This window comes from Panthera uncia, chromosome E3 (assembly GCF_023721935.1).
Source record: "Panthera uncia isolate 11264 chromosome E3, Puncia_PCG_1.0, whole genome shotgun sequence".
NCBI classification, from domain to species: domain Eukaryota; kingdom Metazoa; phylum Chordata; class Mammalia; order Carnivora; family Felidae; genus Panthera; species Panthera uncia.
In genome coordinates, this window is record NC_064815.1 from 16,798,737 (window position 1) to 16,816,634 (window position 17,898).

Sequence of the window (17,898 nt, forward strand, 5' to 3'; positions counted from 1 at the left end):
AAACTTTTTAAAATAGAATTTATCTTTTGGAGCAACCTGTGGTTTCACACACATAAAATTTTTTTTTTATTATCTTATAGAGGCTTTGGGGAATGAGAGGCTACTGAAAACAGACAAAGGCCTTAGTTTGTTAAAATAAGGTCCAGCGGCTGACTCCGGACTAGGGTGACAAAGTAAAAACTACATTTCCCAAGGAGCAGCGCGGCGCGTCACACAGGAAGGAAGGCGCATGCGTGAAGGGGTTCGCGCTGCGACTAGCTCATAAAAGGAAAACAGCGTGTGTGGCTCTCGACGTGCCGCGAATCTTCGAACGTAAGCGCGTTATGGTCCTAAGGCTTTGAAAAGCATTCGAGGGACGCGCCCGCTCCTGCCGTCGTAATTTCCAGCGCGACGTGCTTACTCCGTTCGTGGCTTGGCAGGTGGGGCTGGGTCGCGGTCTGGGGCCCCCGGGAAATGGCGGGAGCGGAGGGTTAGGGTCCCCGGTGCGTCCCTACTCCCGGGCCTTGCCGAGGCGGCTCTCGAGGGGCGGTGCGCACGCGCCCTGGGCGGGGGGAGGCGGGGCTGGAGGAGGGAGGGCCGGCTGTGTTTGAGTTTGCGCGTGCGCTCGCCGGAAGCTGGCGCGCGCGGTGCGGGGCGCTAAGGCGGCAGAGGCGGGGTACTCAGCCCAGGTGTGGGAAGACAGCAGCCGAGGATGCGCCCCCCTTAAGGAGAGGACTTCCTTCGCCCTCCAGAGACTTCCAGTTGCCTCCTCATCTGTCTGCGCCCGTTTACAGCCTAGGGCTTCAGTCTGTAGCTGACCTCTCATCTCCAGGTCTCTCGAGAACCCACTCCAGTCTAGGCCCCCACCATTCCACTGAAATAGCACTTTGTCAAAGCCACCAATGATCGCAACGTCGCCAAATTCAGTTTTAACTTCGTTCGCACTCCCGTAGCAATTTTTGATGCGGTTCATCGTTGCCCCTTCTTGAAGCACGTTCTTCATTTGATTTGTGCAATAGCCACGTCTTTAGCCTCAGCTCTCTGGCTTCTCCTCTGCTGATTTCTTGTTCCTCTTCCTTATCTTTAATGATTACACCGCCCCCAGGCCTCATGCTGAATCTCTTCTCCGTGGTCACTTCCTAGGAGCTATCAATTTCAAGGCTTTAAATATAAATACTGTGTGTTGTGCTCTCAAATTTCTATCTGCAGCCCAGTGCTCTACCTTGAACTCCAGATTCTTACATTCACCTCTCAAATGGTATCTCTTAAAATGTCAAATCAGCATCTCAAACATGTACAAAACTGACATTTTAAGTTTTACCCTTCTCGTACCTTAACCTGTCTTCCCATTCTTCCAGTTGCTCCTGCCAAACACTTGAGTTATTCTTGGTGTATTTTGTCCCCCTCCCCTTTCCTTCTCCAGTATATTATCATGTATTTGCCCTTGAGGCTTTGAAGTTTCACTATTGGGTGTCTAATTGTAGATATTCTCTTTGGCACTTTGTCCTTTTTGCCTGAGAATTTGTGTTTTCAGTTCTTCGACATCCCTGTCATTGTTTATTCAAATTTATCTGTGTATCTACTCTGTCCTCTATGTCCCTTTTATTAAAAAAAAATTTTTTTTTAATGTTTATGTATTTATTTTGAGAGAGTGCACATGTGCATGCAAGCCAGGGAGGGACAGAGAGAAAGAATCCCAAGCATGGAGCCCAACAGGATTCAATCCCACCAACCATGAGATCATGACCCGAGCCAATATCAAGAGTTGTTCCTTAACCAACTGAGCCTCCCAGGCGCCCCATCTCTATGTCCCTTTTAACTTTCACCTACAAATAAGTATATGGGACTATTTTTTTAATGTCTGTGTTCCTTTCTGGACTGTAAGTTTTGTACAGCAAGGCAGGGAGTCTTTCCCTCATTCACTGCTGTATGTTCCTCATGCCTGGCACAGCAGTATTTAACAAATTATTGAATGAATTAATTTATAGAGGAAAAGTACCTCTTCTCCGTAAGTGAGAGTAGATTGTCTTTCTTAGAGTATGTTTATAGGAACTTTTTTTTTTTTTTTCCTGGGATTGGAGAGAAGGTATTGACTAACCCAGCTTCAGAATTGGTGCATGCTTCTAAGCTGAAAGACTGTTTTAAGAGATTTCCAGGATTCAGCTCCCATAATCTATTTTGAAGACTTAGTAGGTGCCAGGCCCTGTGCTAGTTGCTGGGAATATAGAGACGAATACGCCTGCTTCTCTGTCTTCTGAGAGTTTGTGGTCTGCAGGAGAGACAAGTTAATGCAAGTGTCTCGTGCGTGTGTGACAGGTGCAAGAACAGAAATTTGTGTACTGTGCTTTGGAAATTTTGATTGCCCTTGGCATCAGGGCACCTGAGCAGGGCCTGGGACAGCCAGATCCCCCTGCCATTCTCTTCTGGCTGCAAGCAGCTTTGTTCTTTTACACGAGGACACAAATAACATCATAAATACTACGTTCTGTGTATGCTGTGGTGTGAGAAATGTTGGCAAGCACTGCTGTGAAAGTATTAACTTGGCTGCCATTTGATTTGCACCTGAAAGACGAGCAAATTTGAGACCCACGGAGAGGTAGGGAAAGGATTAAAGGACCTGAAGCATGAAAGCCTGTGCTTGCTTGGGATGGGGACACTGGAATTGCTTACTGCAGTTGCTGTATGGTATTGCTGTTTGAGAGGGGCTGGCTGTCCAGGATCTGAAGTGGTGCCTTGAAAGTGTTTTGTCGGGGCACCTGGCTGGCTCAGTTGGTGGAGTGTGTGACTCTTGATCTCGGGGTCGTGAGTTCGAGCCCCACATTGGGTGTAGAGATTGCTTAAATAAACAAACTTTTTAAAAAATCTTAAAAAAAGAAGTGTTTTGTAAACCACAGTGTGTGTTTTGTAAATACCTGGCCCAGCCACGAGGCACCCTGTTCTCAGTGGGTAGGTCCATTAGAATTCATAGTTTTAGTGACCCAGCTTTCCGGAGCTGGAAACAGGGGCATGTAGTAAGTCAGCCTTTTAAACCTCATTTCTAAATTTGTGTACAAAGAGTCTTACAAATGTTTTAAAAATGAATCTTCTATAGGATCCTATATCATTTGCATTGGAAAAAATACCCAGTATACATCACTTCAGGATTTGTGGTCACTCTATCTGTGGAGGGGAAGCTAGTTTGTTGAACATTATACCAATAGGTTTGGGATGTTGATCATGAGCCTTAAGGCTTAGGTCATAGAGTCAGACAGATCTGGATTTGAATCCCACCTCTTCCACTTATTACTTGTGTGACTTCAGTAAAGTCACTGATTTCTCCAAGACTCCTGTTTCCACAGTGTTAAATGAAGAGCACTTCCTCTGCAGGACCGTTAGAAGAGTTAGATGGAGTCATCTACATAAAGGTGCTTAGCTCATAGTAGGTATTCAGTAAGGAATAGCTGTCAGTGTTTGTCGTAGATTCTAAATCTAAAGTTCTCTCTTGGCCAGCAAGAGAGCAGACGCAGGATTAAAAGCAAGAGATGGCTAATGTCCGCGAAAAGACAAGACCCCGAATAAGGGTCCTTGCTCCGTATTTATTAAGATCAGAAGGCTTACAAACGTGATGGGCATGCACAAAGAGACAATGAATCTGTGAACATTAACTCATGGGCATGAGGGAAAGGGGGTTTTGAAGATACACGGTGTTTGAGGTTTGGGTCAATTCTGGCGCCAGGCAGATGGGCAGATGGTTGTTAATGGCAGACAGGAGGCGCAGTGTCTGTTTATCTTAGCTAGCCTAGGGGATAAGGCAGATAGGGGAAATAACCTCAGGGTTAACAAGGCACCTTTTCTTTTGCTAATCAGCTCTGCTCTGGGCTGCTTCACCCACAGCAACAGAGGTCTATAGCCCTATTTACCTGTTTACTTAACTTGGTCCTTCCCTCCTGTGAAAATAGTACTGAATTGGGGGGCACTTTTGCCCTGAATACCTAATCTTGCTTACTTCATATACCTTTGTGTTGGGGGCCTTTGCCCCCCTGTCTATTCTAGGGGCCTTTGCCCCCTACCACGTCTATTCTGGGGGCCTTTGCCCCTCTCCTACTCTATTCTGGGGGCCTAATCTTGTCTACTCAAGCTTGGGTAAGAGCATCCTATGGTTTTGTAATTCTTTATGCCTTGTTAACCCACTGGTGCAAGCCCAGGGAATTTCTAAACTTATTTCTCACAATTGTTACCTTTATTTTTATCAGATGCCACTACGAATCACCATCCTATTGGTGACTCTTTCAGTGCAATCTTAATAACAGTTGATTGACAGTTTCTAGTAGACGAAATGGTCTTACTTCATGATCTCTTTTGCTAATGAATAAGCCGAAGTCCTTACAAAGTTTGAAATTGGGAGGGAGAACATAGATTTTAGAGTTTGCAGTTTTGTAACTGCCTGTTATTTCCTGAGTTACCGAGCATAATTTAACCACTCTGAACTTCAGGTTCCCCAGCTATAGAGAGGGTGTGCTTAGGCGATTGTTAGGTTTCAATGAGAATGATGTATGTAAGCTTTGGTCTAGAAGCATGGTAGGTACTAGGGGAAAGAAATCCGCATCTCCTTAATTTTTTCAAACCAATTGATGAATGTAGATTGTTGTTGAGCGTGGCTACATTGAGAGTATGGGATCTGAGCGTAGGGTCTTAGATGCCTGACTTCCCTTTGATTCAGAACAAAGCTCTGTCTTTTTTTTTTTTTTAATTTTTTTTCAACGTTTTTTATTTATTTTTTTGGGACAGAGAGAGACAGAGCATGAACGGGGGAGGGGCAGAGATAGAGGGTGACACAGAATTGGAAACAGGCTCCAGGCTCCGAGCCATCAGCCCAGAGCCTGATGCAGGGCTCGAACTCACGGACCGCGAGATCGTGACCTGGCTGAAGTCGGACGCTTAACCGACTGCGCCACCCAGGCGCCCCTACAAAGCTCTGTCTTAAGCCCTGTGGGATTGATGTCGGAGTGGTTTAAGTATAGAATGTTTGGATTTCTTGGTATGGGGCCTTGGCTTCTAGACAAGGTGCTAGAGAACAGGTTTAGACTGAGTGGTTAGCGGTTAACACGTTCTTTGTCCCTATAATTACCTATTAGGCTTCTCAGTTGCAGATAACAAAAAACTAACCCAAACTAGTCCAAGGAGAAAAGTAGTATCCATTAGACTCTAACTGAAAAGTCCTGGGTATACCAGCCTCAAGGCACAGTTATATCCCGAAACCTAAGTTATGTCACCAGGAATTTTTTTTTTTTCTTTTAATGTCTTTCAGCTCCACTTTTCTCCATGTTGACTTCTGTCTCAGACGGGCAAAAGCCTCCATCAGTTCCAGGCTTCCCTGCTACTCTGTTAACAACCAACTGAAAGAAGGTATCTCTTTTCAGATAGCTTCCAGCAAAAGATCTTTTTTTCCCCTAATTTCTGTCTAATTTTAATTAAAACAATTTTTAAAAATTTTTTCAAACATTTATTTATTTTTTTGAGAGACAGAGCACTAGGGGGGCAGGGGCAGAGAGAGAGAGAGAGAGTCACAGATTCCGAAGCAGGCTCCAGGCTCCAGGCTCCAAGCTGTCAGGACAGAGCCCAACATGGGGCTCGAACCCATGAACCGTGAGATCATGACCTGAGCCGAAGTTGGATGCTTAACCGACTGAGTCACTCAGGCGCGCCCCAGCAAAACCTCTTAAATTGATTTGGGCCAGACTTAGGTCACATTCCTCTTCCTGAGCTAGTCATGGCGGTCAGAAAGAGTGGAATACTCTTGTGGGCCCAGGTCATATACCCATCTTGGAGCCAAGGTGAAGGACATTTTCTCGAAGGAGAAATTGGGAGTACTGTTACCAAAATGGAGAGAAAAGGTGATGGGCATACACTGAGAGGTTGCTTCCAGTAACGATGGAGGAGCTCAGATCAGGCCAACCCTCTCACAGACAATGACCATAACTTGTACAAATTAAAACAAAACAAAAACCCACTAACTGGAGTCAGTGGAGCAGGAGTTGACCCCCAGAAGGGATTGGCACTGATGAGGTGTTCTCAATGTCTTGTTACGTGATACTCATCTTGAAAAGATAGCCACGCAGAGGGAGTTCCAGTTTTTTTTAATGTTTGTTTATTTTTGAGAGAGAGAGAGAGAGAGACAGACAGACAGACAGACAGAGTGCAAGCAGGGGAGGGGCAGAGGGAGAGGGAGACACAGAATACGAAGCAGGCTCCAGGCTCTGAGCTGTCAGCACAGAGCCTGATGCGGGGCTCGAATTCGTGAACTGCGAGATCATGACCTGAGCCGAAGTCGGATGCTCAACCGACTGAGCCCCCCAGGTGTCCCCCAGATTCTTGATATAAAAGTCATTTTACCTAAATGTCCCACCCACCGATGAATGGAAAAACAAAATCCATACCAGTGGAGTATTATTCAGCCATAAAAGGAATGAAATACACCTGTGTAGCAGGAATGAACCTTGAAAATATTGCGCTAAGTGAAAGAAGCCAGTCCCCAAAGGCCACATAGTGTGTGATTTTGTTTCTATGAAGCATCTAGAACAGGCAGATCTGTAAAGTCAGAAAGAATAAACAGTTGCCAGTGGCTACGGGGAGTGACTGCTGATGGGTACGGGTTTTTGGGGTGTACAGGCTTTGGGGGTCCTGAAAATGATTCTGAAATTAGGTCGCGGTGATGGTGGCACAACCTTTTGAATATACTAAAAGGCCGCTGAATTGAACGTGTAAAGGAAGCCATATAAGCGCATGGGAAGGTGCTCAGCATCAGTGGTCACCAGAGAAGTCTAAATTAAACCCACAATGGAAAACCACTTCACACTAGCTAGAATGGCTAAATTTTCTTAAATAAAATGAAAACAACAACACTGTATGTCATCGGGCATGTGGAGCAACTAAAGCTTCCATATGTTGTTGGTGGGAAGCCGGTACACCTTCTCAGGAACAGGGTCTGGTCCGGCGGTTTCCTGTAAAATTAAGTATCCACCTCAGACCTAAGCACTTAAGAGAAATGAACATATGTCCGAAAAAAGACTCACGTGTGACTGCTCGTGGCAGTTTTATTCACAGTGGCCCCGAACTGGGAATCACCCAGGTGCCACCAAAGCGAGGGCTGGTTAAAGAAACAGGTTTTTTCGTACAGGAGAATGCTGCTGGGCAGTGGAAAGAAACGGACTCCTGATACACATCCCACCACCGATGAATCTCAAAAACGTGTTGAGAGAATCCGGACCCTAAAGATGGTGGATGGCATGATTACATTTCAGTGAAATTCTAGAACAGGTGTAACTAATCGATAGTGAAAAATGTCAGAATGGTGGTTCCCTCTGGGTAGAAATAGAAGGTGTGGCTTTTTTTTTTTTTTTTTTTTTAAGAACATGAGCAGGATAGAGGAACAGGGAGAGAGAGAGAATCTTAAGCAGGCTCTGCGCTCAGCATGGGTCTGACCTGGGGCTTGATCGTATGACCCTGGGATCATGACCTGAGCCCACATCAAGAGCGAGATATTCAACAACCGAGCCACCCAGGCGCCGCGAAGTTGTGGCTTCTAAACCGGTTGGAAGAAGAGAGTGCTAGGAGCCAAAAAGTGTATAGTGTTGGGCCTTGCCTCAGAATTCAGAAGAATGCCTGAAACCTTGCAGGGATTGCCTGGCCTCCCAGGGTTAAGAACAGTGATAGATCAGCTGGGGCCTTTGGACTCTGATAACAGGCAGCTTGGGCTCAAAGCCATGTCCTCCCAGCTGGGAGCTCTGGCCTTTCAGCCAAGTTCCAGTGCCCGGTGCTTGGTTCCCACAGCCAAGTTCCAGTGCCCGGTGCTTGGTTCCCACAGGCTCTGGTGTTGCAGATGTTTTCTGGGGAGGTCCAAGTTCACAACCGACTAGATCCAGTTAGTGGGAGTTTGTTGTAAAATCATAAAATGAGGTGGTTCTCCCAAGCAAGGCGCCACCCAGCAGGCAGAGCTCACACAGGAGAGCACTCCTCCGTGGTGTGGTCTTTGTGCGGGCCATCCGCTCAGAGCCGCTCCCCTCGGGCTCGGGATGCATCAGTGTTTTCTTTTGCTTGTGCCTTTGACTGCTTTGCTTGACTTAGCATAGTCCCTGTTTTTTCCTGGCAGTTCCCTGAGCCACATCTGCGGACAGAGAGGGGGAAACTCATGTCCACTAAGAGTGTGTGTTGTCCCAGGCACTGCCTGGACCTTACTTGTGTTGTTAATCCTCCAGTGGGTGCTCGGGTCTTTATGGAGACCCAGGAAGGTTAAGGAGCGCCCACAGGGTGAGTAAAAGGCCTCATGAGAACTTATGTTCCCTGTTCTGTCCCCTTTCCCCTCCTTGGAATGCTCCTAAAATATGCATGGCCGTCCATTTCTCTGATGACTTGTTGGTGGCAGAAAGTCATTTCTTTCTGTGACTTGATGCGTTTGGGCATGTGGGAATGCTGTTTGCCTCTTCCTGTGTTTACCAGAATAGTTTCTGATAAACAGCTGCCAAGCCCTCCTATGTTCTAGGCTTTGTTTCGGGTGCCAAGGCACAGAGATGACTAACACTCAGTTCTTGTACTTAAGGGGCTAGAAATCCTAGAAGTGGGCTCCTACGCAAATAGAAAACAGTTTTACAAGAGCAAGTGCACTCTGATTGCAGTTATATTGCACGTACAGGGAGCGGCACACAAAATGAAAATCATTTAGGTTGCTGAGGTTTACTTTAATAATTCTTTAATAATTCTTATACTATTTTTTTGTCTGCTAAATTAGGAAAAAATGGAAAGAGAGGTGTGGCCAGAGTGCTCTGGGGCCCAGGGGCGTTCCTCACTGCTGAGTGGTTAAGGAGTGCCCCAAAGAAGAGAGGGCATTTGAGCAGGAAGAACATGCTGGCATTTGTCTGTTAGGTTTGGGGGGAAGGGGCATCCGGGTAGTGGAAAAGCTTGGTGGTCCACTTGCAGAGGTGACTGGTTCCAGAGAAAGCAGTCGTTTGTTGTATAATCGAGAGATGAACTTTTCCCGGGCGGGGCACTACCCAGCGGACAAGGCGACCCTCCGGAATGCTGTTCTCCATCTCAGCACTTCACAGTGTTTCACACTGGATGGAAATGAGGGGAGGTGAAAGCATTTTAAAAACTACCAGTCACCATTCATACGTGAGGGGATCCCGATGATTGGTATAGGGGCTGAGTGTCGGAGGCCAAAGGTCTCCAAAACCGGGGCCCACCCTCCACTGCTGCTTGCTGGTTGCAAGATTAGGCCCTGACTGCTTTGCTCTTTGACCTCCTTCTTCCCCTCCAGACCACGTGGGTCAGCTTTCAAATTTCAGTGTGCTGAAAGTTTCAAGCTCCATCACGTGTGTGTGTGTGTGTGTGTGTGTGTGTGTGTGTCTGTCTCTGCATCTTCCATTTGCAAAAGGTTTTCTGAGATACATGCTTTTTTTTCCTGTGTATGCATAGGATACCTCTGGAGAAATACCCAAGAAACAGTAGGGGTTACTTCTAAGGGTGGGAGATTTCATTGTACTTCTGGAATCATTTGAATTTTTTTTATTATGTGCATATGTTAAAGGTTTGTTTTTTTTTTTTTTCCTTAAGAGGAACAGGCTTTGTGTCCAGCCACAGTGAGGCACAGCAATGGGTGATATTGTGATAATGTGATGAGAGCCCCAACTAAGACAGTGACAGGTGGGGTGGAAGGGAGGGGCCGGGTTTGGGAGAAATTTCTGAGGCAAAATCCCTAGGAATGGAATGGGGTGGATCAGGGAGCTGTGGGGTTGCAGATGGCCAAGAAGGAGGAGTGGATGTCTCTGAGATGTGAGGCCTGGGAGGCTGGCTGGGCAGCGATGGGTGCCATCAAACCACATCTGGAAGGCAGAGCAGAGCAGGAAGTGTGAGTTGTCTGAGGGGCGTCTCGGGCCCTCAGCTGGCAGCTCAAAATCTGAGCTGGGAACCTTGGCGAGGGGTCAGGGTTGATGGAGGAATCTGGAAGTTTCAGAATATGGGGCCTTACAGCAGATGAGCTACCCAGGGAGCTTAGAGACTGAGAGGGGGGTCCTGGAGTAGCCGTCCTGTGGGTCGGAGGAGGGGGCAGCAGAAGGACCGCACAGGGTGGTTGGAGAAATAGGAGGGACCGCAGGCCTGGAAACTCAGCCAAGCTTCGAGAAGCAGCATGTGGTCAGGTGTTCAGGGCAGCAGAAAGGTCCAGGAGCTAACAGGAGATCACTGGGGAGTGGGGGGGGGAGCCATGCTGTGTCGGGCTGAGGTGTGAATGGGAATAGAAAATGAGGACAGTGGTACTTGTGGAGCCCTGTGCTAGGTATCAACGATCTAGTGATCCCCACCCTCAAGAGAGGAGACAAAAACACACAAAGAGAATTTGAATATGATTTGATAGGCACTATGGTAGAGAGATGCACAGGATAATTCGAGGCCACAGAGAAAGCCAGCAAGTCAGCCTAGTAGACAGGTTTCTGACCGTGGCTGATGAAGGGAGATGGTATATGAGCCAGATCCTAGAGAGTAAGTAGTTAAATTGGGCCGAGGATTAGGGATGTCCTGCTTGCAGGAAGCACATCCCAGATGGAGGGAACAGCATGGGGATAAGAAATGTGACATGGCGTGTGGCCAAAAGCAGGAGTGAGAAGTGTCTGGGGTATGAAGTGTGAGGCAGGCAGGGTGACGACAGGAGACAGGAATGGGGGGCCAGGGACGGAGGCCTCTTCCGTCGAGTCTGTGTTGTGGGTAAGGACTTGATGCACCCTGGAGGCACGGGTTGAAAGCGTTTGGCAGGGGAACATGGCCACGCTTGTCTTTCAGATGGGTGGTGCCGCGGCCGCGTCGAGGGTGGATTTGATGGAGAGGAAACTGCAGAAGGGTGTGCTGGGTAAGTTACCAGGAGGCCATCGGTGTGGTGGGAAACAGTGACTGAAGGCTAAGAAGGGGGCAGTGAGTCAACAGGAGCGGTGACCAATTGGACAGGGGATTGAGGGAGAAGGTGGTTTGAAAACAGCTGTTTTCAGCACAGGCAGCTGAGTGGCTTCTGGACACGCCGGCAGGGAAGGAGCGAGCTAGCACACAGGAGTTTTAGGGGTGGAGTGGGTAGGGAGGGAGGAGTTGGGTTTTGGACATACAGGTTTTTTGGGGTTTTTTTTTAAGTTTTATTGAGCTATAATTCACATACCATACAATTCACCTAAAGTGCACGATTCATTGTTGGTTTGTTGTTTCACTGATTTGTACAGCCATCACCAGTATTTTAGAATGGTTCCTGGACAAATTGATTTAAAATCTTTTTGAAATCGTAGAAAATTTCTAGTGTATAGGAGAGACTCATACAAGGAATGTCTGTGTCGGGCATAGGGATTTGGGGTCTTCTCTGGTAGGGCTGTCCAGCTGGCATGAAAATAAGGTTCTGAATCTTGGGGACGCTGTGGGGGCTGGAGGTAGATTTGGGAGTTGGTGCCATGTGGCCCATAGTTGATAATACGAGGGAAGAAGCCTTTGCTTAACAACAAAGTTTGGGAGAGTTGATGCGGGAAGTTCACAGTGGACCTTACTGCGGGGGCGGGGGGTGGGGAGAGGGTCAGGGCAGGAGAGAGGTAGTGTGTCAAGTAGAATTATTATCAAGTTCTTGCCAAGTCCTTGACACAACTTACCAGTGGTGGTTATTGATGTGAGGGGATTGCTGATGAAAGCAGAGGTGTTTGTTCTTGCCTGAGGAGCTCCCAGTCTGGTTGGGGAAGAAAAGCCAGTTTATAAAGGGAGGTTGGAAAGTCTAGATAGGAAGAGTCCAACAGGAGACACGTTTGGCTTATTTAGGGACAGTCAGGCAAGACCAGTCTTGAGCTGATCCTTGCAAGTGTAAGCTTTGGAGGAAGGGCATGCCCTTCAGCCTCTGTGGAGGGGAGGGGTGGTGGAAGGGACCTCCATGTCGAGTGTTTGTAGATGGGACGGGCTGGAAGGAATGTTCGAAAATGATGATGGGACGGGCTGGAAGGGAATGTTCGCAAATAATGAGGGCTGCCGCTGGGTGTATCTCAGGGCCGGATCCCATCCCTCAACTGCCCGTGTCTTCTTCAGATGCAGCCCTGTTCTTTGGCCCTTGGTCTTGTTCTCAGCATGCTTCTAGAAGCCCCTCAGCCAGCGTACTCCCATTTCCCCACCCGAAGCCCCCCTCCCCCATCCACACTGCCTTCCCCTCAGGCCTCCACCCTCTCTGGTGCCACAGCTCTGGCAGGAGGTAGTCGTGTACATGTGCTTCTCCTGCATGGTGGCTCCTGTCTCTCCCATTGCCCGTTTCCTGAGGTCCTCAGTAAAGTCCTGACTGAGACCACTCCCGAGTCCTTTCCTGTAACATCTGGGGGCAGGTGGATGGGGGTGGCGGCCGGGGCGGGGTGGGGTTGGGGGTAGACCTGGAAGTGTATACGGCGGCGGCCAGGCTCGAGCCCTGAGGAGCGCCAGCATTTGCAGGACAGGCCGACGAGAGGCCGGTGCAGGAGAGGAGTGGAGGCTGACCACGCAGGAGGGAGGCCCTGACGCCAGGGGAGGAGGCGGCGGGCACCTGTGTCCAGCGGCTGCAGGCAGGGGAAGGATCTAATTCTTTGGCCTGTGCGGTTCCTGGTTCTCCCGAGAGCATCATTGTTGGGCTGGGGATGACAGAAGCTAGACTCAAGTGGGTTGCGAAGTCAAATGGGGGCGAGGACTAGAAGCACAGGCTTGGACCACTTCTGAAGTTTTGCCGTGAAGAGACGAGGTGGGGAGCTGGAGGGGAGTGTGGGCTTTGGAAGCTCTTACATATTTTAATTTTTAAGATGGGCTCTCCTAAAGTATGCTTGTGTGCCATACGGCATAGGAAAGGGGCGTCAGCCGTCCCGAGAGGAGATGGGATTCAGAGCACAGATGACGGGTTGCTCTTCACTAAGCGCAGAGGTGACCGATGCTGCTGCACTTAGCTTGTCCTGTTCATGGTGGGAACAGGGTCTCTGGCTTCTCTTCTGACCAGAGTGGGAACTTGGGACTTCAGCTAGGGGGGCTCAGACCCGGGCCTGAGGGCAGCAGCAAAAACATTGAAAGAGAGAGAGAGGTTGAAATGTCAGACTTGCCGGGAACGACACCGATTTACGGGACAGCATTGTGGGCACGCCTGCCGCCGGTGTTTGTGGTGGCACAGCGTAAAGTCAGATGCACCCGTCCAGTTGTGGGGCTCGCCCCAATTTTACCGTGCACCGGTGTGGGCAGGTCCACAGCAGGTGGCTCCACCCAGGGTTCCTGCTTTACTTAGTGGGAGAGACAACTCTTTTCCACGCGAATCCATCCTCCTTGGGATCTTTCCACTGAGCTCTCCTTCCGTCCACACCTTCACCTTTGTTGTAGCTCAATGGGGTGGGGGGGGGGGTCTTTCTCCTTCCTCTTTTCTCACTCAGCAGATCAGTTCCTTCATGCTGATCATTCTCAAGTTTGTACGCTTCTAATGTCTAAACTCTCTAAACTTGAGATCCATTATTTCATGCGATTCTAGCTAATGCAGCTGGACTGTTTTTTTTAAGGGACATGTTCTTCCTGTATTAAAATGTATTATGTAAAGCTGTGGTGGCAAAAAATAGTGTTGCATGTGGGAAAACGTGTCTTGTGTCCCAAGCAATCGGGAAAAATAGATAAATTGGACTGTATAGACATTTAAAAATGTATTTCAAAGACAAAAATAAAGACAACCCAATAAAAATGGGTAAAGGGCAGTTCTCCAGAGCAGACACACCAATGGCTAATAAACAGGTGAAAACACGTTCAGCATCATTAGCCATGGGGGAAATGCAAATCAAAACCGCTAGTTAACTTTTCAAGCCCACTAGGAGGGCTGTGATCAGAAAGACAGTTACACGCACTGCTGCAGATGTAGGGATATCGGAACCCTGGTGCTTTGCTGCTGGGAATGTAAAATGGTGCGCCCACTTTGGAAACCATCTGGCAGCTCCTCAAAAGGTTAAACCTAGAGTTACCATACAACCCAGCAGTTCCACTCCTGGGTATAGACCGAGAAAATGGAAACACGTCCACAGAAAAGCTTGTCCATGAGTGTTCATAGCAGTGTTATTCTCATTAGCCAAAAGTGAACACAATCCAAATGTCTATCAGTTGCTGGATTAATATACAAAGTGTGGTGTATGCAAGCAGAGGAATATTATTCCACAATGAGAATAAATGAAGTGCACAATAGGGAAATCTATAGAGGGGCGCCTGGATGGTTCAGTCGGTTGAGTGTCCGACTTCAGCTCAGGTTGTGATTTCGCTGTCCGTGAGTTTAAGCCCCGCGTCAGACTCTGTGCTGACAGCTCAGAGCCTGGAGCCTGTTTCGGATTCTGTGTCTCCGTCTCTCTCTGCCCCTCCCCCACTCATGCTCTGTCTCTCTGTCTCTCTCTCTCTCTGTCAAAAATAAATATTTAAAAAAAATTTTTTAAAAATCTATAGAAACAGAAATAGATTAGTGTTTACCTGAGGCTGGTGGCTGGGCGTGGGGAGGTATATCTATCTAAAATTAACAACTCAGTGAATTTCAGTATATTCAGAGTTGTGCAGCTGTCACCACAATCAATTTTAGAACGTGGTCATCCCCTGGCTGAAAAGCCCCGTACTCATTAACAGTCCCTTTCCCCCTAACCACACTCCCGCCCCCCCTGCCGCCATTTTCTGTGGATTTACCTAGATGATATTTCATCTAAATGGAATCGTACAGTAGGTAATGCAGTCTGTCGTGTGTGGCTTCTTTTACTTAGCATAAGGTTTTCAAGGTTCACCTGTGTTGTAGTATGTGTCATACTTCATTCCTTTTATTGTTGAATCATATCTGCCTTTGTGTGAACAATACCACTTTCCTCCATTCGTAGGATTTCTCCACATCCTCACCAACACTTGTTATGTCTCTTTTTAATGTGAAATGATACCTCCTTGTGGTTTTGACTTGTATTTTCTTGATGGCTAGTGATATTGAGTATCTTTTCATGTACTTTTTGGCCATTTATATATCTTCTTTGGAGAACTGTCTATTCAAATCTTTTTTAAGTTTATTTATTGGGAGAGAGAGAACAAGTGGGGAGGGGCAGAGAGAGAGGGGGACATAGGATCCAAAGCAGGCTCCGTGCCAATAGCGGAGAGCCTGATGTGGGGCTCGAACTCATGAACTATGAGATCATGACCTGAGCTGAAGTCAGATGCTTAACTGACTGAGCCACCCAAGTGCCCCAGATCATTTTTGTATATGGTCTGAGGAAGGGGTCGAAATTCATTCTTTTACATATGGATACCTAGTTGTCCCAGTACTGTTTGTCAAAAAGACTATTCTAGTTGTCTTGGCACCCTGGTTGGAAATTAATTGACCGTAGGTATGAGGGTTTATTTCTGGTCTCTGGATTCTGTGTCATTGATCGATAGGTCTATCCTTATGCCCGTACTGCACCGCCTTGATTGCTATAGCTTTGTGTAGTGCATTTTGTAATTGGGAAAACATCTTTATATTTGAGATTGTTTTGTCTATTCTCGATCCCTTGAGTTACCAACTGGATTTTAGGATGAGCTCGTTAATTTCTGCAAAGAAGCCAGCTGGGATTGCATTGAAAATGATGAGGGACAGAAGCAGGAAGATGTTTACCCTTATCCAGGAAGCTGACCTAAAGCCTGCATAGTTTTGATAAAGATCAAATACATGCTGGTTACTACATTCTGTAAGGGTCTCGCGACTGCCTCTATATCTCCAATAGTTAATATCGAACTGAATGACAAAGGAATCTTGCAAAAGTAGTTTTACGAGTAGACATTCAAAGAAATTCGAAGAAATTTTGGTAATCTGATATTCCCAGCATGCCTCCTTCCCTTTGATTACTGAGTATATATAACCACCAGCCTCACACAGCAAAAGTACAGCACCTTCTGCCCATCGGTCGGGTTCCCATGCTACTTAAATACACTTAGTAAGTTGCACTGTCAGCGGCTCAAGAATTCTTTCTTTACTGTTGGCCTCTACCCCCACATAATTTTTGGTAGCCTGTACGGGGACAGTGATGAAAGAAATCCAGGAGCTTCAGTGCGGCTTAGTAAGTCTTCTTTACCCCCAGTATTTGTTTCTTACTTGTTCTTTTTCGGAGATGTCCTGAATAGTATGACTCTCCAGAATGTGCCTTGTCCAAGTGCTCAGGAGAGAACCTGTGCCTGTGGCTACACTACAGGGAGGGACAAACTTCTGCCCCCCAGCTGGACACTGGTACCTTGGCTATAACAGCGTTGGTCAGAAATCAAGCTCTCCCTGTTTTACTGGTTTATTTTATTTTATTTTTTTAGTGTTTGTTTATTTTTGGGACCGAGAGAGACAGAGTGTGAGCAGGGGAGGGGCAGAGAGAGAGAGAGAGAGAGAGAGAGAGAGAGGGAGACACAGAATCCGAAGTAGCCTCAGGCTCTGAACTGTCTGCACACAGCCTGACGCAGGGCTCAAACTCCGGAGCCATGAGATCATAACCTGAGCCGAAGTCAGACACTTAACTGACAGAGCCACCCGGGAGCTCCTATTTTGCTGTTTTTTTATAATGTTTGTATTCTTCTTGGGCATGGGATGGCCATACCTGTCATTAGGGTGGCTGCCAACCTTAAGACCCCCTAAATAGCCCAGTGTGATCCCTCGAGCATAAAATTCAACATACATCTTCCTGTGTGCTTCCCAAAAGGGACAGGTGGGAGCTGTTCCCATTTGGGGCACTCACCCAACAGGGGACCCCTCCCTTGGGACTGGTTCACGGCTGAAACTCATGAGAAAGTTGCCCGGGTTAGGTAGGAGTTCCACACTGCCATCTTTTCATGTCTCTCATTTGACCTTCCCCATCGACTGTTTGGTGTTCTTGGTCCTGCTCTCAGGGTAAAGGTACTTCTACCTTAGATATCTCATGCGTAATTTGATATGAAATGGCTGCCCCTTCTAAACAAAGGCCAGGACCTCCACCCCATCCATTACTACTAGATCCAGAGGCTTACGAAGGGTATCATTATTGGTCACCAAGCCTACCGACTCCCCCAAAATGGAAAGAGGCAGCCTCAACGGTTGCGGCATTTCAGTCCATCTCCCCGCACCTACCGCAGGTTAGGGTGCAATAGGGGAAGTGGAGGGAGGCCCACATCCCTCCTCAAGTAGTACAGGGGTGTCAGAGCAGTCAGGGGAGGGTGCCTCCTGCCGCCCTGAACCCCAGGAAGCTTCAGCAGTGTTCCTGACAGGATGCCATTCAGAAGCCGAGAGAGATTTTGGTCAAGGACTCTTAGTTAATGTAACAATGGATGGGATCAGCTTCTTCAGTCCCAGAGGATTCCCCGTCTCCTAACACAATGGAGTTAATTTGGATTTAAAGAAAAAGTGCCAAACCCTACTCCCCACCCCAAAGAATAAATACTGCCCCCTAGTTAACACTGCCAATAAAAGCTAGAAACCCAAGTGCCAGGGCGTGCAGCTCACTCTCTTGAGCTTGCCTGCTCTCACATCTCGAGAGTGTCTTTTTCACTTTAATAACCTTTCCCTCCCCACTTCTTTTACTCATCTGCTGTGCTGCATGTCTGTCCTGAGCTCCTTCCTGAGACAAGACCAAGAACCTTCAGCATCCGCTTTGGGTCTGGCTGGGTCAAGGCTCCAGGGATCGGGGTCTCCCCAGTTCACACGGCAACACCTTCGGCAGCCACGAAGGGACAGGGTAACAGCAGGTCGAGTGACCGTCTTCATCGGTGAGCTTCTCACCTTCCTTGTGCTGGACAGTTGCTTAGTCACTCTTTGTTCTGCTCTCTCTTTCTGATCTCCCTGGGGAAAGGCCTCAAAAGGAAACAAAAAATTCCAGTATGCCAGATTATATCTCAGTACAGGGGAGACTTCTCCTGTCTCTCCCAAGGACACCCATGTTGATTGAA

General features: G+C 47.7%; 1 protein-coding gene across 6 annotated transcripts in view; it reads left to right on the forward strand.

Annotated features, from left to right (window-relative positions):
- The first annotated feature begins 318 nt into the window (after positions 1-318).
- The window catches only part of SGF29 (SAGA complex associated factor 29), a 31,543-nt gene continuing 13,963 nt past the window's right edge, over positions 319-17,898 (forward strand). The window contains exons 1-3 of one of the 6 annotated variants that reach the window (XM_049638535.1): positions 319-419; positions 5,267-5,364; positions 10,789-10,855. In XM_049638535.1, the coding sequence (XP_049494492.1) occupies positions 10,789-10,855 (67 nt within the window). In that variant the 5' untranslated portion in view covers positions 319-419; positions 5,267-5,364. Of the gene's footprint in view, positions 420-5,261; positions 5,365-10,788; positions 10,856-17,563; positions 17,719-17,898 lie in introns of those variants that run through there. The other 5 variants (XM_049638537.1, XM_049638536.1, XM_049638539.1 and 2 more) reach the window with 5 other exon arrangements.